Source organism: Bombina bombina, chromosome 2 (assembly GCF_027579735.1).
Source record: "Bombina bombina isolate aBomBom1 chromosome 2, aBomBom1.pri, whole genome shotgun sequence".
NCBI classification, from domain to species: Eukaryota; Metazoa; Chordata; class Amphibia; order Anura; family Bombinatoridae; genus Bombina; species Bombina bombina.
Genome location: NC_069500.1, coordinates 619,330,387 through 619,355,713, shown reverse-complemented (window position 1 = coordinate 619,355,713; position 25,327 = coordinate 619,330,387). Strand labels below are relative to the sequence as shown.

Sequence of the window (25,327 nt, the reverse complement as noted above, 5' to 3'; positions counted from 1 at the left end):
AAGTTTGATACACATCTAAATTTGTGATAAATAAGAGATTATTACCCTAAATGCATTAAATATATTAAACAACTAATAATAAAAAAGAAATGACATTCAACCAAAAAACCTATAAACAGGTCTCCCCGATATATAAAGATTAAACTAAAGCCTACCCTTTGATGCAATATCCTAACATATATAAATATTGATACCCATAGTGTTAATAAGGTGCCAATATCAAAGACAATAAGAAACCTGCACATCGAACCCATGAGTGTACACATCAACCAATGTGTGTGTCTCATTCCATGTATCAACATGCATATAACAATTCCTAACGAGTGTTAATGTTTATTAGTAAAAAAACATAATCTCTCCCAGTGTACAATAACTGATTAGACACTAAAATATATATAAATCCTATTTGCACTACAATATAGTCATAACATAAGCAAAGAAATGAGCATTCCTATTTTTAATGTGTACCCTAAAACAGTGGTGAAGTCGATACCCAATAGTTTATAATTGATATGGGCTCACAAAGGACCCATATTTGACTAATCTATACACAAAGTAATGCTCTATCAAGTAATGAAAGACCCTTCTGTAAAAAAATAGATGATAATTAATAAAAACAACCTTTGGAATTATTTCTTTCTTATCAAAAAAGCTCATAATCCTTCTAAGATGTGACTAGAAACATCTAGTGACCCTTAACATATGGAGGTGAAATACCCTTAAATAAATTCTGCCATATCCAAATTTTCATTAAGGCCATTGGGTTGGAGAGTTTTAAGTTTATTAATCCAATTTGATTCTCTTTTTCTGAGCGTCAGAAGGGCATCTTTTTGTGATTTAGATATAGACTCTATTGGCATAATATTTATTGGATTTTTCTGTCCTTTATGAAAGTACAAACAGTGTCTAGAGACACTGTGGGCCTTGGTGTTTATTTTAATGTTATGGGCATGTTCACCCCATCTTTTTTTTCACCTTACGGCAGGTGCGACCCACATATTGGACCCCTCATAAACGGTTCAGCAGGTAAATCACAAAAGTAGATTTACCCGTCATGAAACTATCTTCATGACTATCTTCATCACTAATATACACTAATTATATACTTTTGTAGATAAGGTAGGCTCAGTTACACATTAATTGGGGAGTTTTGAATATAGCTGATCCAACATATTATTTGAATATATATACACTATAGATTATATGTCCTTTTATTTTCTAATTTTTAATAATCAATATATTAGCCAAGGTATGGGTTGTACATGTTATAGATGGATGCAGACCTATGTAGTAGGAGTCCCCTTGCAGTATTTCACCACACTATTTACGAGACACACCATTGTCATCTGTGAACTAGCGCCGAGATTGATCTCACCGATACTGCTTATGAACTATTAATTTGTATGTGCACGTAGGAAATTACGCAAGGGGGGAGGTGACCGCCCTTTAACCTATGGTGATCCAGCAAACATATCTCTATCCCTCCTCTTATGCGCAGAGATTTGCGATTCCGTAGTGATCCACGCACCCGCCTAGCTTTCATGCTAGTTAGAGCGTGGGTGAAGTTTGTTGATAGCGTGATCACCATTAGGTTTAGTAATTTTGGGGTATATATGGTTCATTTTTATTTTTAAAAAACTGTGGCATAAATGGTTCGAGTTTAAGCTTATTGCTCATACTTATTCGTTATATTCACTACTTTAGACGAGTTCACTCTTCATGTGGACCACTTTGCTGTAACATAGGTGTTTATTTTCCTTTATTTTTATATTTTATCTGTTTTTTTAGGGGATCATCATTAAGACGATCATACGATGTTATATAAATTTCAAATAAAATGTATGTATCACTATGATGATGTCACACATATATATACATGTACAAATGTTGACGTTTGCATAATGATTTTGACCGTGTATACAAGATACAACATTATAATATTGGGTATGTTATATATTATGCATTGTTTGTATTGCTTACAATATTATGCATATTGTCAGGATTGGGATTAACTTAGTATGCTTTGCGTTTTGTGAACATGTTTAAACAACAATTATTGTGTATATAAGATATATTATATTATATCAATTTTATGTTGGATTTATTACGTATATCTATGAGATTATACATTGTGTTTAATGTTACCAATTGTATATATATGGCCAATGTTGTTTACTATATATCATCATGACAATGAAATCAAAAGGAGGCTTAGTAACACAGATGGGTCTCATTTTTTTAAATTAACCCATCAATTGGGTTCACACCCTATAAGTAGCAAGTGTATTTTCTATTTTATAATGTATTAGCCTGAGGAAACAGCCTTATAACGGCTGAGAAACGTGTTGCTTTTTAATAAAGAAAATTGTTTCTATTCTATACACTTGCTGGTGCGGTTTGGACTTTATTATCCTGAACCGGTCTGTTGAGAGTTACATCTGCTGGACAGGAGTTCAGTCAGCTGGGCTGCTGTGAAGTCCCAGTCTGCCTATATTGCACCTGGAGGGGCTTTGCTTCTTGTAAGTGTTTACTTACCGTACAATTTTGGCTTGTCGGACTGTACTGGGCTATGGTGGTCTATTTTGGATTTCCAAAATAAAAGTTGGAGAGGACCCCTGTGGACAGTCTTCGGTTTGGACAAGAGCCGGTGGCTAAATAGTTAGCTGGACTACTGCAGAAGTTCCAGCCTGCCCCATTAGCACCATAGGGTGCTCCATGTTTGTGAGTACCTGTTCATTTTTGCAATCTTTTGTGCTTGTGCTGGTAGTTACTAGGCCATTGTGGCGCCTCTGTGTTCTTTCTTTTACAGACACTATAAAAATAAATTAGTGATGACTTTAGTGTCATAATAGTGTATCATAAATAATATGATTCCTACTAATATTACGTACAACATAGCACCTAAGATGATAAATGTTTATATATATGACAATATAAGAAGGCTATTTACTTACACAGTAAGAAAGTTTTGTATCACTTATAAATATTAATACTACTTCTAAACTGGATTATAGTTTTATTGTTCCCATAAATATTTGCTGCTTTCTGTGTTTTCTGTATCATCTAGCTGTTTAGTGCTCAGTTTTATTTTCAGGTGAAACACAATTTGATACATTTTAATTTTGTACTGGTTTTAGATATTTCATATAACTCATATTTATTAGATCAGTGTTTTAAAAACATAAATTATGCTTACCTGATGATTTTCTTTTCTTCTGATGGAAAGAGTCCACAGCTGCATTCATTACTTTTGGGAAATAAGAACCTGGCCACCAGGAGGAGGTAAAGACATCCCAGCCAAAGGCTTAAATACTCCTCCCACCTCCCTCATCCCCCAGTTATTCTGCCGAGGAGCAAGGAACAGTAGAAGAAATATCAGGGTGAAAGATGCCAGAAGAAAAAAATAAGGACGTCCCACATAAAAGTACGGGCGGGGAGCTGTGGACTCTTTCCATCAGAAGAAAAGAAAATTATCAGGTAAACATAATTTATGTTTCTTTCATGTAATTAGCAAGAGTCCATGAGCTAGTGACGTATGGGATATACATTCCTACCAGGAGGGGCAAAGTTTCCCAAACCTCAAAATGCCTATAAATACACCCCTCACCACACCCACAATTCAGTTTTACAAACTTTGCCTTCCGTGGAGGTGGTGAAGTAAGTTTGTGCTAGATTCTACGTTAATATGTGCTTCGCAGCAAGCTGAAGCCCGGTTTTCCTCTCAGTGTGCAGTGAATGTCAGAGGGATGTGAAGAGAGTATTGCCTATTTGAATTCAATGGTCTCCTTCTACGGGATCTATTTCATAGGTTCTCTGTTATCGGTCGTAGAGATTCATCTCTTACCTCCCTTTTCAGATCGACGATATACTCTTATGTACCATTACCTCTACTGATTCTCGTTTCAGTACTGGTTTGTCTATCTACTATATGTAGATGAGTGTCCTGGGGTAAGTAAGTCTTATTTCTCCAACATAGGTGTGTCCGGTCCACGGCGTCATCCTTACTTGTGGGATATTCTCTTCCCCAACAGGAAATGGCAAAGAGCCCAGCAAAGCTGGTCACATGATCCCTCCTAGGCTCCGCCTTCCCCAGTCATTCTCTTTGCCGTTGCACAGGCAACATCTCCTCGGAGATGGCTCAGAGTTTTTTGGTGTTTAAATGTAGTTTTTATTCTTCAATCAAGAGTTTGTTATTTTAAAATAGTGCTGGTATGTACTATTTACTCTGAAACAGAAAAGAGATGAAGATTTCTGTTTGTAAGAGGAAAATGATTTTAGCAACCGTTACTAAAATCGATGGCTGTTTCCACACAGGACTGTTGAGAGGAATTAACTTCAGTTGGGGGAAACAGTGAGCAGACTTTGGCTGCTTGAGGTATGACACATTTCTAACAAGACTTGGTAATGCTGGAAGCTGTCATTTTCCCTATGGGATCCGGTAAGCCATTTTCTTAATTTTCAATATAAGAATACAAGGGCTTCACAAGGGCTTTAAAGACTGGTAGACATTTTTCTGGGCCAAAACGATTACTATATAAGCATGTTTAATGGTTTATAACTTAGGAGAGTTATTTTAATCTTGGCAAATTGTTAAAAAAACGGACAGGCACTGTATTGGACACCTTTTTCACTGGGGGCCTTTTCTAGTCATAGGCAGAGCCTCATTTTCGCGCCACTAATGCGCAGTTGTTTTTGAGAAGCAAGGCATGCAGATGCATGTGTGAGGTGCTCAGATCCACTGAAAAAGCTTATTGAAGGCGTCATTTGGTATCGTATTCCCCTCTGGGCTTGGTTGGGTCTCAGCAAAGCAGATACCAGGGACTGTATAGGGGTTAAATGTAAAAACGGCTCCGGTTCCGTTATTTTAAGAGTTAAAGCTTTCAAATTTGGTGTGCAATACTTTTAAGGCTTTATGACACTGTGGTGAAATTTCTCAACAAGCTGAACCTGATGTTATTACATTTAAATTTAAATTGGAACATCTCCGCGCTCTGCTTAAGGAGGTGTTATCTACTCTGGATGATTGTGACAATTTGGTCATTCCAGAGAAATTATGTAAAATGGACAGGTTCCTAGAGGTCCCGGTGCCCCCCGAAGCTTTTCCTATACCCAAGCGGGTGGCGGACATTGTAAATAAAGAATGGGAAAGGCCCGGCATACCTTTTGTCCCTCCCCCTATATTTAAGAAATTATTTCCTATGGTCGACCCCAGGAAGGACTTATGGCAGACAGTCCCCAAGGTCGAGGGGGCGGTTTCTACTCTAAACAAACGCACCACTATCCCTATAGAAGATAGTTGTGCTTTTAAAGATCCTATGGACAAAAAATTAGAGGGTTTGCTTAAAAAGATGTTTGTTCAGCAAGGTTACCTTCTACAACCAATTTCATGCATTGTTCCTGTCACTACAGCAGCGTGTTTCTGGTTCGAGGAACTAGAAAAGTCGCTCAATCAAGCATCCTCTTATGAGGAGGTTATGGGCAGAGTTCAAGCACTTAAGTTGGCTAACTCTTTTACCTTAGACGCCACTTTGCAATTAGCTAGATTAGCGGCGAAAAATTCAGGGTTTGCTATTGTGGCACGCAGAGTGCTTTGGCTAAAGTCTTGGTCAGCGGATGCGTCCTCCAAGAACAAATTGCTTAACATACCTTTCAAGGGGAAAACGCTGTTTGGCCCTGACTTGAAAGAGATTATTTCAGATATCACTGGGGGTAAGGGCCACGCCCTTCCTCAGGATAGGTCTTTTAAGGCTAAAAATAAACCAAATTTTCGTCCCTTTCGCAGAAACGGACCAGCCTCAAGTTCTACATCCTCTAAGCAAGAGGGTAATACTTCTCAAACCAAGCCAGCCTGGAGGCCAATGCAAGGCTGGAACAAAGGTAAGCAGGCCAAGAAACCTGCCACTGCTACCAAGACAGCATGAGATATTGGCCCCCGATCCGGGACCGGATCTGGTGGGGGGCAGACTTTCTCTCTTCGCTCAGGCTTGGGCAAGAGATGTTCTGGATCCTTGGGCGCTAGAAATAGTCTCCCAAGGTTATCTTCTGGAATTCAAGGAGCTACCCCCAAGGGGAAGGTTCCACAGGTCTCAATTGTCTTCAGACCACATAAAAAGACAGGCATTCTTACATTGTGTAGAAGACCTGTTAAAAATGGGAGTGATTCATCCCGTTCCATTAGGAGAACAAGGGATGGGATTCTACTCCAATCTGTTCATAGTTCCTTAAAAAGAGGGAACATTCAGACCAATCTTAGATCTCAAGATCCTAAACAAATTTCTCAAGGTTCCATCGTTCAAAATGGAAACCATTCGGACAATTCTTCCTACCATCCAGGAAGGTCAATTCATGACCACGGTGGATTTAAAGGATGCGTATCTACATATTCCTATCCACAAGGAACATCATCGATTCCTAAGGTTCGCCTTTCTGGACAAGCATTACCAGTTTGTGGCACTTCCATTCGGATTAGCCACTGCTCCAAGAATTTTCACAAAGGTACTAGGGTCCCTTCTAGCGGTGCTAAGACCAAGGGGCATTGCAGTAGTACCTTACTTGGACGACATACTGATTCAAGCGTCGTCTCTACCACAAGCAAAGGCTCATACGGACATTGTACTGGCCTTTCTCAGATCTCACGGGTGGAAAGTGAACGTAGAAAAAAGTTCTCTATCTCCGTCAACAAGAGTTCCCTTCTTGGGAACAATAATAGACTCCTTAGAAATGAGGATTTTTCTGACAGAGGCCAGAAAATCAAAACTTCTAAGCTCTTGTCAAGTACTTCATTCTGTTCTTCTTCCTTCCATAGCGCAGTGCATGGAAGTAATAGGTTTGATGGTCGCGGCAATGGACATAGTTCCTTTTGCGCGAATTCATCTAAGACCATTACAACTGTGCATGCTCAGTCAGTGGAATGGGGATTATACAGACTTGTCTCCGACGATACAAGTAGATCAGAGGACCAGAGATTCACTCCGTTGGTGGCTGACCCTGGACAACCTGTCACAAGGGATGAGCTTCCGCAGACCAGAGTGGGTCATTGTCACGACCGACGCCAGTCTGGTGGGCTGGGGCGCGGTCTGGGAACCCCTGAAAGCTCAGGGTCTTTGGTCTCGGGAAGAATCTCTTCTCCCGATAAATATTCTGGAACTGAGAGCGATATTCAATGCTCTCAAGGCTTGGCCTCAGCTAGCAAAGGCCAAATTCATACGGTTTCAATCAGACAACATGATGACTGTTGCGTATATCAACCATCAGGGGGGAACAAGGAGTTCCCTGGCGATGGAAGAAGTGACCAAAATAATTCAATGGGCGGAGACTCACTCCTGCCACTTGTCTGCAATCCACATCCCAGGAGTGGAAAATTGGGAAGCGGATTTTCTGAGTCGTCAGACATTTCATCCGGGGGAGTGGGAACTCCATCCGGAAATCTTTGCCCAAATAATTCAATTGTGGGGCATTCCAGACATGGATCTGATGGCGTCTCGTCAGAACTTCAAGGTTCCTTGCTACGGGTCCAGATCCAGGGATCCCAAGGCGACTCTAGTGGATGCACTAGTAGCACCTTGGAGCTTCAACCTAGCTTATGTGTTCCCACCGTTTCCTCTCATTCCCAGGCTGGTAGCCAGGATCAAACAGGAGAGAGTATCGGTGATCTTGATAGCTCCTGCGTGGCCACGCAGGACTTGGTATGCAGATCTGGTGAATATGTCATCGGCTCCACCATGGAAGCTACCTTTGAGACAGGACCTTCTTGTTCAAGGTCCGTTCGAACATCCGAATCTGGCCTCACTCCAACTGACTGCTTGGAGATTGAACGCTTGATTTTATCAAAGCAAGGGTTCTCAGATTCTGTCATTGATACTCTTGTTCAGGCTAGAAAGCCTGTAACTAGAAAAATCTACCATAAAATATGGAAAAAATATATCTGTTGGTGTGAATCTAAAGGATTCCCATGGAACAAGATAAAAATTCCTAAGATTCTATCCTTTCTTCAAGAAGGTTTGGAGAAAGGATTATCTGCAAGTTCTTTGAAGGGACAGATTTCTGCTTTATCTGTTTTACTTCACAAAAAGCTGGCGGCTGTGCCAGATGTTCAAGCTTTTGTTCAGGCTCTGGTTAGAATCAAGCCTGTTTACAAACCTTTGACTCCTCCTTGGAGTCTCAATTTAGTTCTTTCAGTTCTTCAGGGGGTTCCGTTTGAACCCCTACATTCCGTTGATATCAAGTTATTATCTTGGAAAGTTTTGTTTTTGGTTGCAATTTCTTCTGCTAGAAGAGTTTCAGAGTTATCTGCTCTTCAGTGTTCTCCTCCTTATCTGGTGTTCCATGCAGATAAGGTGGTTTTGCGTACTAAACCTGGTTTTCTTCCGAAAGTTGTTTCTAACAAAAATATTAACCAGGAGATAGTCGTGCCTTCTTTGTGTCCGAATCCAGTTTCAAAGAAGGAACGTTTGTTGCACAATTTGGATGTAGTTCGTGCTCTAAAATTCTATTTAGAGGCTACAAAGGATTTCAGACAAACATCTTCCTTGTTTGTTGTTTATTCTGGTAAAAGGAGAGGTCAAAAAGCAACTTCTACCTCTCTCTCTTTTTGGCTTAAAAGCATCATCAGATTGGCTTATGAGACTGCCGGACGGCAGCCTTCTGAAAGAATCACAGCTCATTCCACTAGGGCTGTGGCTTCCACATGGGCCTTCAAGAACGAGGCTTCTGTTGATCAGATATGTAAGGCAGCGACTTGGTTTTCACTGCACACTTTTACTAAACTGTTTACAAATTTGATACTTTTGCTTCTTCTGAGGCTATTTTTGGGAGAAAGGTTTTGCAAGCCGTGGTGCCTTCCATCTAGGTGACCTGATTTGCTCCCTCCCATCATCCGTGTCCTAAAGCTTTGGTATTGGTTCCCACAAGTAAGGATGACGCCGTGGACCGGACACACCTATGTTGGAGAAAACAGAATTTATGTTTACCTGATAAATTACTTTCTCCAACGGTGTGTCCGGTCCACGGCCCGCCCTGGTTTTTTTAATCAGGTCTGATGATTTATTTTCTCTAACTACAGTCACCACGGTATCATATGATTTCTCCTATGCAAATATTCCTCCTTTACGTCGGTCAAATGACTGGGGAAGGCGGAGCCTAGGAGGGATCATGTGACCAGCTTTGCTGGGCTCTTTGCCATTTCCTGTTGGGGAAGAGAATATCCCACAAGTAAGGATGACGCCGTGGACCGGACACACCGTTGGAGAAAGTAATTTATCAGGTAAACATAAATTCTGTTTTCTCCAACATAGGTGTGTCCGGTCCACTCTAAGCTATGGTTGGGCACTTTATTTATAAAGTTCTAAATATATGTCTTTAAACTTATATTTGCCATGATTCAGGATGATCAATATTCCTTATTTCAGACAGTCAGTTTCATTATTTGGGATAATGCATATGAATAATCATTTTTTTCTTACCTTAAAAATTGTTTCAATTGACTTTTTTCCCTGTGGGCTGTTAGGCTCGCGGGGGCTGAAAATGCTTCAATTTATTGCGTCATTCTTGGCGCAGACTTTTTTGGCGCAAAAAATTCTGTTTGTCATTTCCGGCGTCAAACTTGACGCCGGAAGTTGTTCATGTTTGCGTCATTTTTTTGACGTTTTGCGCCAAAAATGTCAGCGTCACCGGATGTGGCGTCATTCTTGGCGCCAAAATTTTTTAGGCGCCAATAATGTGGGCGTCTTTTTTGGCGCTAAAAAATGTGGGCGTCATTCTTGTCTCCACCTTTTTTTCACATTATTTCAGTCTCATTCTTCATTGCTTCTGGTTGCTAGAGGCTTGTTCATTGGCATTTTTTTTCCATTCCTGAAACTGTCATTTAAGGAATTTGATAAATTTTGCTTTATATGTTGTTTTTTCTTATACATATTGCAAGATGTCTCACATTGACCCTGGATCAGAATCTACTTCTGGAAAGACGCTGCCTGATGCTGGTTCTACCAAAGTTAGGTGCATTTGTTGAAAACTTGTGGTAACTGTTCCTCCGGCTGTAGTTTGTGATGAATGTCATGATAAGCTTGCTAATGCAGATAGTATTTCCATTAGTAATATACCATTACTTGTTGCTGTTCCTTCAACATCTAATACTCAGGATGTTCCTGTTAATATAAAAGAATTTGTTTCCAAATCTATTAGGAAGGCTATGTCTGTTATTCCTCCTTCCAGTAAACGTAAAAGGTCTTTTAAAACTTCTAATTTTTTAAATGACCGTCATCATTCTGATTTGTCTGTTTCTGATGATATTTCTGGTTCAGAGGATTCTGTCTCAGATATTGACACTGATAAATCTTCATATTTATTTAAAATGGAATTTATTCGCTCTTTACTTAAAGAAGTTTTAATCACATTAGAGATGGAGGATTCTAGTCCTCTTGATACTAAATCTACTAAGCGTTTAAATTCGGTTTTTAAACCTCCTATAGTTATTCCAGAAGTTTTTCCTGTTCCTGATGCTATTTCTGAAGTAATTTCTAGGGAATGGAATAATCTGGGTACTTCTTTTACTCCTTCTCAAAGGTTTAAGAAATTGTATCCTGTGCCATCTGACAAATTAGAGTTTTGGGACAAAATCCCTAAAGTTGATAGGGCTATCTCTACTCTTGCTAAACGTACTACTATTCCTACAGCAGATAGTACTTCCTTTAAGGATCCTTTAGATAGGAAGATTGAATCCTTTCTAAGGAAAGCTTATTTATGTTCAGGTAATCTTCTTAGGCCTGCTATTTCTTTGGCTGATGTTGCTGCCGCTTCCACTTTTTTGTTGGAGGCTTTAGCACAACAAGTATCAGACCATAATGCTCATAGCATTGTTAAACTTCTTCAACATGCTAACTTTATTTGTGATGCCATCTTTGATATCATTAGAGTTGATGTCAGGTATATGTCTTTAGCTATTTTAGCTAGAAGAGCTTTATGGCTTAAAACTTGGAATGCAGATATGTCTTCTAAGTCAACTTTGCTTTCTCTTTCTTTCCAAGGTAATAAGTTATTTGGTTCCCAGTTGGATTCTATTATTTCAACTGTTACCGGGGGGAAAGGAACTTTTTTGCCTCAGGACAAAAAATCTAAAGGTAAATATAGGGCTGCTAATAGTTTTTGTTCCTTTCGTCAGAATAAGGAACAGAAGCCTGACCCTTCCCCTAAAGGAACGGTTTCTGTTTGGAAACCTTCTCCAATCTGGAATAAATCCAAGCCTTTTAGAAAGTCAAAACCAGCTCCCAAGTCCACATGAAGGTGCGGCCCTCATTCCAGCACAGCTGGTAGGGGGCAGGTTACGTTTTTTCAAAGACATTTGGATCAATTCGATTCACAGTCTTTGGATTCAGAGCATTGTTTCACAAGGGTACAGAATAGGTTTCAAGGTAAGGCCGCCTGCGAAGAGATTTTTTCTCTCTCGCATTCCAATAAATCCAGTGAAGGCTCAGGCATTTCTGAAATGTGTTTCAGATCTCGAGTTGGCTGGAGTAATTGTGCCAGTTCCAGTTCTGGAGCAGGGTCTGGGGTTTTACTCAAATCTATTCATTTTACCAAAGAAGGAGAATTCCTTCAGACCAGTTCTGGATTTAAAGATATTGAATCGTTATGTAAGGATACCACCATTCAAAATGGTAACTATAAGGACTATTCTGCCTTTTGTTCAGCAAGGGCATTATATGTCCACAATAGATTTACAGGATGCATATCTTCATATTCCGATTCATCCAGATCACTTTCAGTTTCTGAGATTCTCTTTTCTAGACAAGCATTACCAGTTTGTGGCCCTTCCGTTTGGCCTAGCAACAGCTCCAAGGATCTTTTCAAAGGTTCTCGGTGCCCTTCTCTCTGTAATCAGAGAACAGGGTATTGCAGTATTTCCTTATTTGGACGATATCTTGGTACTTGCTCAGTCTTCACATTCTGCAGAATCTCATACGAATCAACTTGTGTCGTTTCTTCAAAGACATGGTTGGAGGATAAATTTACCAAAGAGTTTGTTGATTCCTCAGACAAAGGTAACCTTTTTGGGTTTTCAAATAGATTCAGTCCATGACCTTGTCTCTAACAGAAAAGAGACGTCTGAAATTGGTTTCAGCCTGTCGAAACCTTCAGTCTCAATCATTCCCTTCGGTAGCTTTATGCATGGAAATTCTAGGTCTCATGACTGCTGCATCGGACGCGATCCCCTTTGCTCGTTTTCACATGCGACCTCTTCAGCTTTGTATGCTGAACCAATGGTGCAGGGATTATACAAAGATATCACAATTAATATCCTTAAATCCCAATGTACGACACTCTCTGACGTGGTGGATAGATCACCATTGTTTAGTCCAAGGGGCTTCTTTTGTTCGTCCAACCTGGACTGTGATCTCAACAGATGCGAGTCTGTCAGGTTGGGGAGCTGTATGGGGATCTCTGACAGTGCAGGGGGTTTGGGAATCTCAGGAGGCGAGATTACCAATCAACATTTTGGAACTCCGTGCGAGTTTCAGAGCTCTTCAGTTCTGGCCTCTTCTGAAGAGAGAATCATTTATTTGTTTTCAGACAGACAATGTCACAACCGTGGCATATGTCAATCATCAGGGTGGGACTCACAGTCCTCAGGCTATGAAAGAAGTATCTCAGATACTTGTATGGGCGGAATCCAGCTCCTGTCTAATCTCTGCGGTTTACATCCCAGGTGTAGACAATTGGGAAGCGGATTATCTCAGTCGCCAGACGTTACATCCGGGCGAATGGTCCCTTCACCCAGAGGTATTTCTTCAGATTGTTCAAATCTGGGGACTTCCAGAAATAGATCTGATGGCCTCTCATCTAAACAAGAAACTTCCCAGGTATCTGTCCAGATCCAGGGATCCTCAGGCGGAGGCAGTGGACGCGTTGTCGCTTCCTTGGAATTATCATCCTGCCTATATCTTTCCGCCTCTAGTTCTTTTTCCAAAAGTGATTTCCAAAATTCGAATGGAACGTTCGTTTGTACTGCTGGTGGCTCCAGCATGGCCTCACAGGTTTTGGTATGCGGATCTCATTCGGATGGCCAGTTGCCAACCTTGGACTCTTCCGTTAAGACCAGACCTTCTATCTCAAGGCCCTTTTTTCCATCAGGATCTCAAATCATTAAATTTGAAGGTATGGAAATTGAACGCTTGATTCTTAGTCATAGAGGTTTCTCTGACTCAGTAATTAATACTATGTTACAGGCTCGTAAATCTGTGTCTAGGAGGATTTATTATCGAGTCTGGAAGACTTACATTTCTTGGTGTTCTTCTCATAAATTCTCCTGGCATTCTTTTAGAATTCTTCAGGATGGTTTGGATAAAAGTTTGTCTGCAAGTTCCTTGAAAGGACAAATTTCTGCTCTTTCTGTTCTTTTTCATAGAAAGATTGCTAATCTTCCTGATATTCATTGTTTTGTACAGGCTTTGGTTCGTATCAAACCTGTCATTAAATCAATCTCTCCTCCTTGGAGTCTTAATTTGGTTCTGAGGGCTTTACAAGCCCCTCCGTTTGAACCTATGCATTCTCTGGACATTAAATTACTTTCTTGGAAAATTCTGTTCCTTTTGGCCATCTCTTCTGCTAGAAGAGTTTCTGAGTTATCTGCTCTTTCTTGTGAATCTCCTTTTCTGATTTTTCATCAGGATAAGGCAGTGTTACGGACTTCATTTAAATTTTTACCTAAGGTTGTGAATTCTAACAACATTAGTAGATAAATTGTTGTTCCTTCTTTGTGTCCTAATCCTACGAATTCTAAGGAGAGATCTTTACATTCTTTGGATGTAGTAAGAGCTTTGAAATATGTTGAAGCTACTAAAGATTTTAGAAAGACTTCTAGTCTATTTGTTATCTTTTCTGGGTCCAGAAAAGGTCAGAAGGCCTCCGCCATTTCTTTGGCGTCTTGGTTAAAGTCTTTGATTCATCATGCTTATGTGGAGTCGGGTAAATCCCCGCCTCAAAGAATTACGGCTCATTCTACTAGGTCAGTTTCTACTTCCTGGGCGTTTAGGAATGAAGCTTCTGTTGATCAGATTTGCAAAGCAGCAACTTGGTCTTCTTTGCATACTTTTACTAAATTCTACCATTTTGATGTGTTTTCTTCTTCTGAAGCAGTTTTTGGTAGAAAAGTACTTAAGGCAGCTGTTTCAGTTTGATTCTTCTGCTTATAATTTCAGTTTTTATTAAAACTTTTGTTTTGGGTTGTGGATTATTATTTTTCAGCGGAATTGGCTGTCTTTATTTTATCCCTCCCTCTCTAGTGACTCTTGCGTGGAAGTTCCACATCTTGGGTATTTATTATCCCATACGTCACTAGCTCATGGACTCTTGCTAATTACATGAAAGAAAACATAATTTATGTAAGAACTTACCTGATAAATTCATTTCTTTCATATTAGCAAAAGTCCATGAGGCCCACCCTTTTTTGTGGTGGTTATGATTTTTTTGTATAAAGCACAATTATTCCAATTCCTTATTTTGATGCTTTCGCTCCTTTTTTATCACCCCACTTCTTGGCTATTCGTTAAACTGAATTGTGGGTGTGGTGAGGGGTGTATTTATAGGCATTTTGAGGTTTGGGAAACTTTGCCCCTCCTGGTAGGAATGTATATCCCATATGTCACTAGCTCATGGACTCTTGCTAATATGAAAGAAATGAATTTATCAGGTAAGTTCTTACATAAATTATGTTTTTTCTTCTTAAATGGAAAGAGTCCACAGCTGCATTCATTACTTTTGGGAAAACAATACCCAAGCTAAAGAGGACACTGAATGCCAAAACGTGAGGGTACAATAGGCGGCCCATTCTGAGGGCACCAAGCCAAAAAAACACAATCCATTCCAAACCTCGCTTCTTCAGAGCCGGGCAGAAAAATAAGAGTAAAAAAATGCCCCCAAGGACACAGACTCATAGATAGTCCGAAAGCCCAACCAGAGATCTCAAGCAGACTCACTGAACCACACTCCTCCAAAAGGACCGTCACCCTGTAGGCAGTCCCACACTCCTTGTACTAATACAAATCCCCAAAAAGAAGAGGATAAGGAAACCAACAGTATCCAAAATGTATAAAGATCCTCTAAAGGAACAATCTCCTGTAAACAAGAAGAGCCCAAAAATCGTACAGAAGCATCGAAAATGACAGCTGAAAACCAAGTCCTCGACATCGGAACTCAGAAAAAAAACGAGTACTGAAGATACAGTAGGAAGCCCAGTGAAAAATGCCAGAAACTCACCTTCCTTGGTAAAAAAAAACGAGACATCTGCAAGGAAAACTGCCAACAGGCAAATAACAAATTGCCCACCCTCCCAGACAGAGGGCACCAGGCAAACTAAGGTGCCGGACTAACCAAAAGTCCACTGGCCCCCCAAAGACCTGTGGACGAACAACAGGTCCCAGATCGTACCCCCAGCCGGACCAGCCCAAGCAACGGCAGATCTGAAGCAGGGGAACAAGGTAACCCAAGACCGACCCACAAAATGTGAAAGAGTAGACATATCTACTCTAATCTAGAGACACTCGAGAAGGCACAAGATCCAACGAAATTTCGTGAGCCAACCAACTAAAGTCTCAACATAGGGCCATAGCCCAGTTAGGAAAGAACAACAGAAGTCAACCATTGTCCGAACCGAAGAAAAAACATGCGGTTCAACCTCCCACACATCGGAGAGCTCCCACAAAGGAACTACACCTCTGAAGAGAGGAGAGATCGAGATAGGGAACCCCCAGAAAAAGAGCATCGAAGACACCTGCCCAAGGAACAGTAATGTCAAGGAAGAAACCAGGAGAAAACAAGGTCGCTACACTGGAGATCTCAGAAGAGTCTCCCAGTGATAAAACACCATTGAGTCAGTGCACCTATCAGGCGCAGAAATAAAACCTTGCCACAGCAACCGTCCCCCTGTTAGGCTGGAACTGCCACCGACAAGGGACAAGAGGCGGCTGACCCCAGTTTAACCTCATCTACCCAGCTCCTAGAAAAGCTGGCTCAAAGAAACAGCCAGAAGGCCAAGGGACCCGGAACACTGAAATTCCCAGGTCCGACCTAAGATCTTACATCCGGTAGCATCCCACGGCGGGATCCAAAAGAAGAATCCGAGAACAACTCCACGACAACCGGAAGGTCAGGATAAGCCCCCAGGGTCCCACAAAAGTTTAAACTAAACCATCATGCAGGAACAGGGATCCCTGGTTCGAGAGACCGACAGACCTCCCAGGGAACATCCGGACGAAGCCGTATAACAAGAGCAAGAGCTCTGCAGGTCCCATCCAAAGGGAAGAGACCCCCCTCACAGAGGACCAATGCTCTAAAAGTGGCAAAGGACTCCCAACAACGTATAAAAACGCCAGAGTTAATAGTCAACCAAGCGACATGAACACGAATGTGCTTGAACAGCGCAGCTAATCTCCTACCAGGGAATCAAGTGCCACCTCATAAAACCACCCGAAGGAAGGAATGAACACACCTCACCATAGATCAAAACTGTAACCTGTCAGGTTACCACAGTGCCGAGCACCTTCAGAGTATAGCATTCTGATCTAGCCTTCCAGCTAGTCACGAACCCCAGAAACGAGGGGACAGTGAGGGCAAGCTACCCACAGAACACTGAGGACTCTACACCCCTCAGGAGAAACCAGAGGGCAGAATATGTGGTTGTGGGTGCCACTTGAGTAGCAATCCCTAAACCACATGAGAAAACTAAATTTATGCTTACCTGATAAATTGATTTTTTCTATGGTAAGACGAGTCCACGAGTTTACTTGTGGGATATTATCCTTCCCTACAGGAAGTGGCAAAGATCACCACAGCAGAGCTGTCTATATAGCTCCTCCCTTAGCTCCACCCCCCCAGTCATTGACCGAAGGTACAAGAAGAAAAAGGAGAAACTACAAGAAAAAAAATACAATCTGTCTTAAAATGACAGGGCGGGCCGTGGACTCGTCTTACCATAGAAGACATCCTTGGGGGAGAATCTTTGAAATCTAGAAGATACCCCTGGGTTACTATTTCTAAAGCCCAGGAGTCCTGAACGTCTCTTGCCCAAGCCTGAGCGAAGAGAGAAAGCCTGCCCCCTACTAGATCCGGTCCCGGATCGGGGGCTACCCCTTCATACTGTCTTAGTAGCAGCAGCGGGCTTCTTGGCCTGTTTACCCTTGTTCCAAGTCTGGTTAGGTCTCCAGACTGACTTGGATTGCGCAAGATTCCCCTCTTGCTTCGCCGCAGAGGAAGAGGGACCACCTTTGAAGTTTCGAAAGGAACGAAAATTATTTTGTTTGGGCCTTTCCCTCCAGTGATGTCTGAAATGATCTCTTTCAGTTCAGGCCCGAATAGGGTCTTACCCTTGAAAGGGATGGCTAAAAGCTTAGCTTTTGATGACACATCAGCAGACCAGGACTTAAGCCATAATGCTCTGCTCGCTAAAATGGCAAAACCTGAATTCTTCGCCGCTAATTTAGCCAATTGAAAAGCGGCATCTGTAATGAAAGAATTAGCTAGCTTTAGAGCCCTAATTCTATCTAGAATATCCTCTAATGGCGTCTCAACCTGAAGAGCCTCTTCCAGAGCCTCGAACCAAAAGGACGCTGCAGTAGTTGCAGGAACAATGCACACTATAGGTTGGAGAAGAAAACCTTGGTGAAAAAATATTTTCTTCAGGAGACCCTCTAATTTTTTATCCATAGGATCTTTGAAAGCACAACTGTCCTCAATAAGTATAGTTGTATGCTTAGCCAGGGCAGAAATAGCTCCCTCCACCTTAGGGACCGTCTGCCACGAGTCCCGCACGGCGTCTGATATGGGAAACATTTTCTTAAAAGTAGGAGGGGGAGCGAACGGAATACCTGGTCTATCCCACTCCTTAGTAACAATTTCCGAAATCCTCTTAGGGACTGGAAAAACATCAGTGTAGGCAGAAACCTCTAGGGATTTTTCCATTTTACACAATTTCTCTGGAACTACAATAGGGTCACAATCATCCAGAGTCGCTAAAACCTCCCTGAGCAATAAGCAGGTGTACTAGTTTAAATTTAAAAGCCGTCATATCTGAATCTGTCTGAGGGAACATATTTCCTAAGTCAGAAAGCTCTCCCTCAGCCAGCAAATCTCTCACTTCAGAACATTGTGAGGGTACATCAGATATAGCTAATAAAGCGTCAGAGGGCTCAGTGTTTGTTCTCACACCAGACCTACTGCGCTTCCCCTGCAACCCCGGGCAGCTTAGATAAAACCTCAGTAAGGGTAGTATTCATAACTGCGGCAATATCTTGCAGGGTGAAAAAATTAGACGCACTAGAAGTACTTGGCGTCGCTTGTACGGGCATTAACGGTTGTGACACTTGGGGAGAATTAGATGGTATAACCTGATTCACTTCTGACTGAGAATCATCCTGCGACATACTTTTAGTAGCTAAAATATGTTCTTTACAATTTATTGACCTTTCAGTGCATGAGGGACACATTCTAAGTGCAGGTTCCACAATGGCTTCTAAACATATTAAACATTGACTTTCCTCAATGTCAGATATGTTGAACAGGCTAGTAATGACTACAATCAAGCATGAAAACACTTTATTTAGTTAAAGAAATAACAATCTTAAAAAACGGTACTGTGCCTTTAAGAGAAAAAAAGCACACACATTCTGCAAAACAGCCTAAACAACATAATTTCCAAACCGGATCGAAAATAGGCCCAGATCCAGAAAAAAAACTCTCAGCACCTTGCCACAGCCCTGCTGTGGCCCTACCTGCCCTCAGGGATCAAAAGTGTGTGGTAAAAGCTTCGATTTGGCCAAAAACATACACCAGGGCCCTCAGGAGTGAGAGCTTGCTGCTTGTCCCTCGAATTGCGATTGGCTGATAGGAATTTGAGGGACGCCATCTTGGATGACGTCCCTTAAAGGAACCTTCATTCGGACTTAGGACGTTGCAAGAAGAGGATGGATCCGCGCCGGAGGTCTTCAACATGGAGCCACTTGTCACCGCCTTGAAGAAGATGGTTGCCGGTCCAGATCTACTCTTCTGCCCGGATATGAGGAAGACTTTGGAGCCTCTTCTGGACCTCTTCAGCCGCCGCTTGATAGAAGACTTCAGCCGGATTATGGATCGCCAGCCCCCGCTTGGGCTTGGATGAAGATTTCGGAGGCTTGGATGAAGACTTCGGAGGACGGATCGGTGAACCTGGCATGGTGAAGATAAGGTAGGAAGATCTTCAGGGGCTTAGTGTTAGGTTTATTTAAGGAGGGTTTGGGTTAGATTAGGGGTATGTGGGTGGTGGGTTGTAATGTTGGGGGGGGGTTATTGTATGTTTTTTTTACAGGCAAAAGAGCTGAATTATTTGGGGCATGCCCCGCAAATGGCCCTTTTCAGGGCTGGTAAGGTAAAAGAGCTTTGAACTTTTGTAATTTAGAATAGGGTAGGGCATTTTTTTATTTTGGGGGTCTTTGTTATTTTATTAGGGGGCTTAGAGTAGGTGTAATTAGCTTAAAATTGTTGTAATATTTTTCTAATGTTTGTAAATATTTTTTTATTTTTTGTAACTTAGTTCTTTTTTATTTTTTGTACTTTAGTTAATTTAATTGTAGTTATTTGTAGGTATTGTATTTAATTAATTTATTGATAGTGTAGTGTTTAATTGTAACTTAGGTTAGGATTTATTTTACAGGTAATTTTGTAATTATTTTAACTAGGTAACTATTAAATAGTTCTTAACTATTTAATAGCTATTGTACCTGGTTAAAATAAATACAAAGTTGCCTGTAAAATAAATAGTAATCCTAAAATAGCTACAATATAATTATAATTTATATTGTAGCTATATTAGGGTTTATTTTACAGGTAAGTATTTAGCTTTAAATAGGAATAATTTATTTAATAAGAGTTAATTTATTTTGTTAGATTTAAATTATATTTAATTTAGGGGGGTGTTAGTGTTAGGGTTAGACTTAGCTTTAGGGGTTAATCCATTTATTAGAGTAGCGGCGAGATCCGGTCGGCAGATTAGGGGTTAATAATTGAAGTTAGGTGTCGGCGATGTTAGGGAGGACAGATTAGGGGTTAATAATATTTATTATAGGGTTTTTGAGGCGGATTAGGGGTTAATAACTTTATTATAGTAGCGGTGAGGTGCGGTCGGCAGATTAGGGGTTAATTATTGTAGGTAGCTGGCGGCAACGTTGTGGGGGGCAGATTAGGGGTTAATAAATATAATATAGGGGTCGGCGGTGTTAGGGGCAGCAGATTAGGGGTACATAAGTATAACGTAGGTTGCGGCGGTGTACGGAGCGGCAGATTAGGGGTTAATAATAAAATGCAGGGGTCAGCGATAGCGGCGGCGGCAGAATAGGGGTTAATAAGTGTAAGGTTAGGGGTGTTTAGACTCGGGGTACATGTTATAGTGTTAGGTGCAGACGTAGGAAGTGTTTCCCCATAGGAAACAATGGGGCTGCGTTAGGAGCTGAACTCTGCTTTTTTGCAGGTGTTTTTTTTTTCAGCTCAAACGGCCCCATTGTTTCCTATGGGGGAATCGTGCACGAGCACGTTTTTGAAGCTGGCCGCGTCCGTAAGCACCGTTGGTATCGAGAGTTGCAGTTGCGGTAAATATGCTATACGCTCCTTTTTTGGAGCCTAACGCAGCCCTTCTGTGAACTCTAAATACCAGAGGTATTTAAAAGGTGCGGGGGGGAAAAAGCACGCGTAGCTAACGCACCCCTTTAGCCGCAAAACTCTAAATCTAGGCGACAGTCTCTCCAGAAAAAATATGACTGAACATACCTCATTGCTGCATAGCATGAAACCGTTCCTCACACTGAAGTTTCCTGTACTCCTCAGCCTCTGTGGGAACAGCAATGGACCTTAGTTACAAATGCTAAGATCATCATCCTCCAGGCAGCAGTCTTCATCTATCTGCTGCCTGAGAGTAAATAGTACAAACCGGTACCATTTAAAATAACAAACTCTTGCTTGAAGAAATTAAAAACTAATACTTTATCACCTCTTTCACTTTACCCTTCCTAGTACTTAGAGTAGGCAAAGAGAATGACTGGGGGGAGGAGCTATATAGACAGCTCTGCTGTGGTGCTCTTTGCCACTTCCTGTAGGGAAGGATAATATCCCACAAGTGAAGGATGAATCCGTGGACTCGTCTTACCTTTATAGAAGAAAAGTCATTAGGACCTCTAGAACCTAGACAGAAAATAAAACATTCCCAGCACCTGTAAGAACCCCGAAACGGCGTCGCCAGATGTCCTGAAGAGGAACAAAACAACTCCCGAAGGGAATCCAGATCTCCGAAGGTGACCCGACCCCAAGGAGAAACAGAGATAGTCCAAAGAAGGTCGCAAACCAAAGACCCCCAATGGAACAAGTCCTAAAAGGACAAATCCAAAACCTCCAAAAAGGCTAAAAAAACACCCTGACGGGCGGACAAAAAGGCGCTAGGGCCTCTATCCTTCGCACCACGTGGAAGTAATAATCCAGCTCCACGCAGCAATTTCGCTGACCCAGTCACCCGAGAGACGGCTAGAAAAAAAAACACAACTCTCCCAAGAACCACTCGGACCCGAAAGTCCTTGTAAATGCTTAACTAGAAGCAAAATAACACAAACAGTATTGTGAGAAATCGGCGACCCCTTCCAGACCAGCTAGGCCAATAGACGCCACGTGACTGAAAAAGTCGCGTGACTGAAGAACTGAATCCAAGCAGGGCCAGCCCGCAACTGGGTTACAACTGCAAAGCAGACTAATTCTACTCTCAGAGAGAGAAAGAAATTATTTAACAGTTAAACACGGAACTATGTTCCTAAAAAAAAAACTTCTGACACTTCTCTGCCAACCTCCTGGGACGAAAGGCAAAAAGAATGACTGGGGGATGAGGGAGGTGGGAGGAGTATATAAGCCTTTGGCTGGGGTGTCTTTGCCTCCTCCTGATGGCCAGGTTCTTATTTCCCAAAAGTAATAAATGCATTTAAGAAGAAAACAATTATTCCGCAGGATATTTCCTTTATTTGTAAATGCAAGTTAAAGGGACAGTCAACTCCAACATTTTTATTGTTTAAAAAGATAGATAATCCCTTTATTACCCATGCCCCAGTTTTGCATAATCAACATGGTTAAAAATGGCTCAGTAGTGACTGAGCAGAATTATGTGATTAACCCTTTTAAGTTTATTTTTTTATTATTATCCTCATTTAATCTTTCTGGCACAGTTGTTTGACCATTCATGTGGACGATTTTGCCCTAAGACAGGCTAGCTTCAATGTAAAGCCAACCTACCTTTAGTTAAGGAAAAATCAGACGTATTGTGTGATATACTTCTAAATATGGCCACAAGGTAGATTTAATTTCTATTCTAAACTTATATCAAAAGTATTAAAATTCACTGTGCATTTAGGTGACACAATGAAAAAGGGAAACAAGGAATGAAGATTGTGGCTTTGTATTCTGGGCACTACAATAGAATATCTTTCTTTCACCCCTGCTCTAAATGATAAAATATGGTCTATATTAGATGTCCCCAGGGTCTAGTTGATACCCACAACTGACTTTTTATATATGACAGGGATAGAAAAAAAATTTGTTTTGTTTTCCATTATGTGTACCAGATTTTGATCTTTCTAACAATAACTTTCTTATTTCTAACAGGGCCATCAAAAGGAAGAAACCAGCTCTGTGTATTCCTATTATTCCATTAGGATTTGTATTTGCATACCAATATGACATGGGGTATGGCACGTTAATACAGAGAATGAAAGGTACAGTATAATTAACACAATCCATCTTAAAAAATGTAGGATTATTAGTATAACAAACCAAGTGGCATTTCATAGCGTAAAATTAAATATGCATTGTGTAAATTGCATCCTATCATATGGTGCTCATCCCACTGACATTCAGGAAAATACCCTCATCCCTGAGTGAGATCCTCTCTCTGGCCAGTGGCTGTATCAGTCCTGAATAGAGAAAAGACTAAACTTATATGTGGTTCAGGCACATTGGTATCTCTTTCCTATTAAAATAAATATTTTGTAGCCAGATGCTGAATGTAGCAAGATGCTGAAACTGTTCTGTCCTAGTCCTAAGTATTGACACCCACCAATCATATCACCTAATCTTCTTCTGACAATGTTAAAGTGTAGCATGCTAACTTTTCTATACATGATTAATGTAGTAAGAGTTTTAAACAGGATATCTGGAAACAAAGAATCACAAAACACAGCAGAGTTCTTACAGACTAGTGAAGAAATGCAGCTATTAAAGCATGTCATGTCAACAACAAAAATAAAAAGGCCTAATAGTTTGGAGAGCCACTGTATTGATGAAGGGAACAACAATCCAGTAAATGTGTGTTTTTTGAGAGATTATGCCCAGGGCAGCTTTGTTACTTTTGTGGGCCCTGTTATCCATAAAACATTTTTTTTTTAATATTTTACCACTGCATTGTGGTATAATGACACAATTAAAGTATGTATCTCAATTATTATGAGACATAAACTGCTCTGAGGGTAAGTGGATCTCCTATCCACCATTATTCACCATAATTCAGTTTGGCGCCTATGGTTGAGAAATCAAAACAATTCAGAGGGCATTAGGCACTGTGCCTAATGGATAGTATGGATAATTTCAACAACTTATAAAAGGTACAGCTAGAGCCAGTTAACTATGTGCTAGACCTGCTTTCATTTGTGATCTTTCTGCCACATCCAGGCCTTTATGTGGTTCTGTAATGCATGAGATCAAGAGAAAAACATCTGTCTTATAATGAGTCTTATTCTTCTAAACCACAGTACATAATGGTAGAATGTGGTTGTACAGATAAGGGCATACATATAGATGGATGCATGTTATTGAGGTGTTTACATATTTAGGTAAATACTTTGAATTTTATTCTTGAGGTTAAGGGTAGTGAAGGGACTGGAGAGTTGCAATGTGTAAGGACGATTAATCTGGCAGAGGCATTCAAGATAGATAGCAGAAGGCACAGACAATAGCTTGGAATACCAGAGAGGATAGGCTTGCAGTAGTCAAAGTGATATATGGCAAGTGATATGCTTTTATATGCAGAATGTTGCAAATTGTAGATAGTCGTAAGAAGGAACCAGGAGGTGTTAATCAAGGATTGGATCTGGAGAGTGTATGAAAATTCTGAGTTAGATGTGACCCCAAGGCAGAAGGAATGCGGAGTTGACTGTGTTGTCAAGTTATTGAGACTGGAGCAGTTTGGGATAGTATAGGAAGGAGGAAGATGTGATGTTTTGAAGATGTTGAACTTTAGGTAATGCGTTAACATATAGGTAGATTTAGATTCCATTAGCATATAGATGATACTGAAACCCATATAACCTTGTCAAGAAGTAAAAGATAAAAAAAGAAGGCGCCACCATAGTGCACAATCAGATGATTATAACACGCCAAATATACAAGTAAGACCGTACTTACAAGCTGTATGACACTTGAGAAGTGTCACAAATGCCTTCTGGACTGTTAGGAGTCGTCCAGCTAACTCACACTGGTGGATATCGAAGTTGCTCTGGAGTGTGGGAGCGGCGATAGCAAACAGCATGCAGTATCCAGCCACAGGCTTTTCGCAGAGCCTGTTCGTCTAATACTTGTCCACTGTTATGATAGATACACTAATGGATACAATGTATCAAGTGGATCGAAATGTTGAATTAAAATGTTGAATAAATGAATGGATAAAAGATGATTCGTGGCAAAAGTCTTGTAAAAGCAAACAGACTTTATTTGGAGTATAGCAGCACAACGTTTCTCGGTCTCTCCTGACCGTTTCCTCAGGTGCAATATACATAATAATTAAAACCACGAACTTTTATTGCCGAGTTTTCGGCGTCTTCTAAAAGGAACAGCGCATGCATGGAGGTGTGACCACTACTGGAGTTACCATTGGTTATCGTTGTCCAATGCTAGAAAGGATAGTATTCAAGCCTCTGTGTGAAATAGACAGCGTGAGTAGAACACTGCTATTAGTGTCAGATATACAAAATCAAACCATGCAGGGTTCAACTATCCGAGCATGTCAATGGATCGTGTATAATATATATATTGATCCAGTAAGTGTGTGTCTATATAAAATATAAGTACAATAAATGAAAATGAATAGTTATTATAAAAAATATATATATATATTTCCAATAGGAAGCTCTTAGTGGTGACACCAATCGCGCAACTTAAAACCAAACATTAAACAGGTAGAGCTAGAGTATCTGTCAGTCTAAATGCAAGTAATATATTATTTACTTGATATATAACATAAAACTGTAAACAGCAGCCTCATGTAAGAAGCCTATGTTTATGTTTC

At 40.8% G+C, this 25,327-nt stretch overlaps 1 protein-coding gene across 1 annotated transcript in view; it reads left to right on the top strand.

The window, feature by feature from the left end:
* The window catches only part of PLGRKT (plasminogen receptor with a C-terminal lysine), a 314,821-nt gene that overhangs the window by 246,402 nt on the left and 43,092 nt on the right, over window positions 1-25,327 (top strand). Inside the window, exon 4 of the mRNA XM_053702554.1 lies at window positions 22,654-22,763. Coding sequence (XP_053558529.1) covers window positions 22,654-22,763 — 110 coding nt within the window. The remainder of the gene's footprint in view (window positions 1-22,653; window positions 22,764-25,327) is intronic.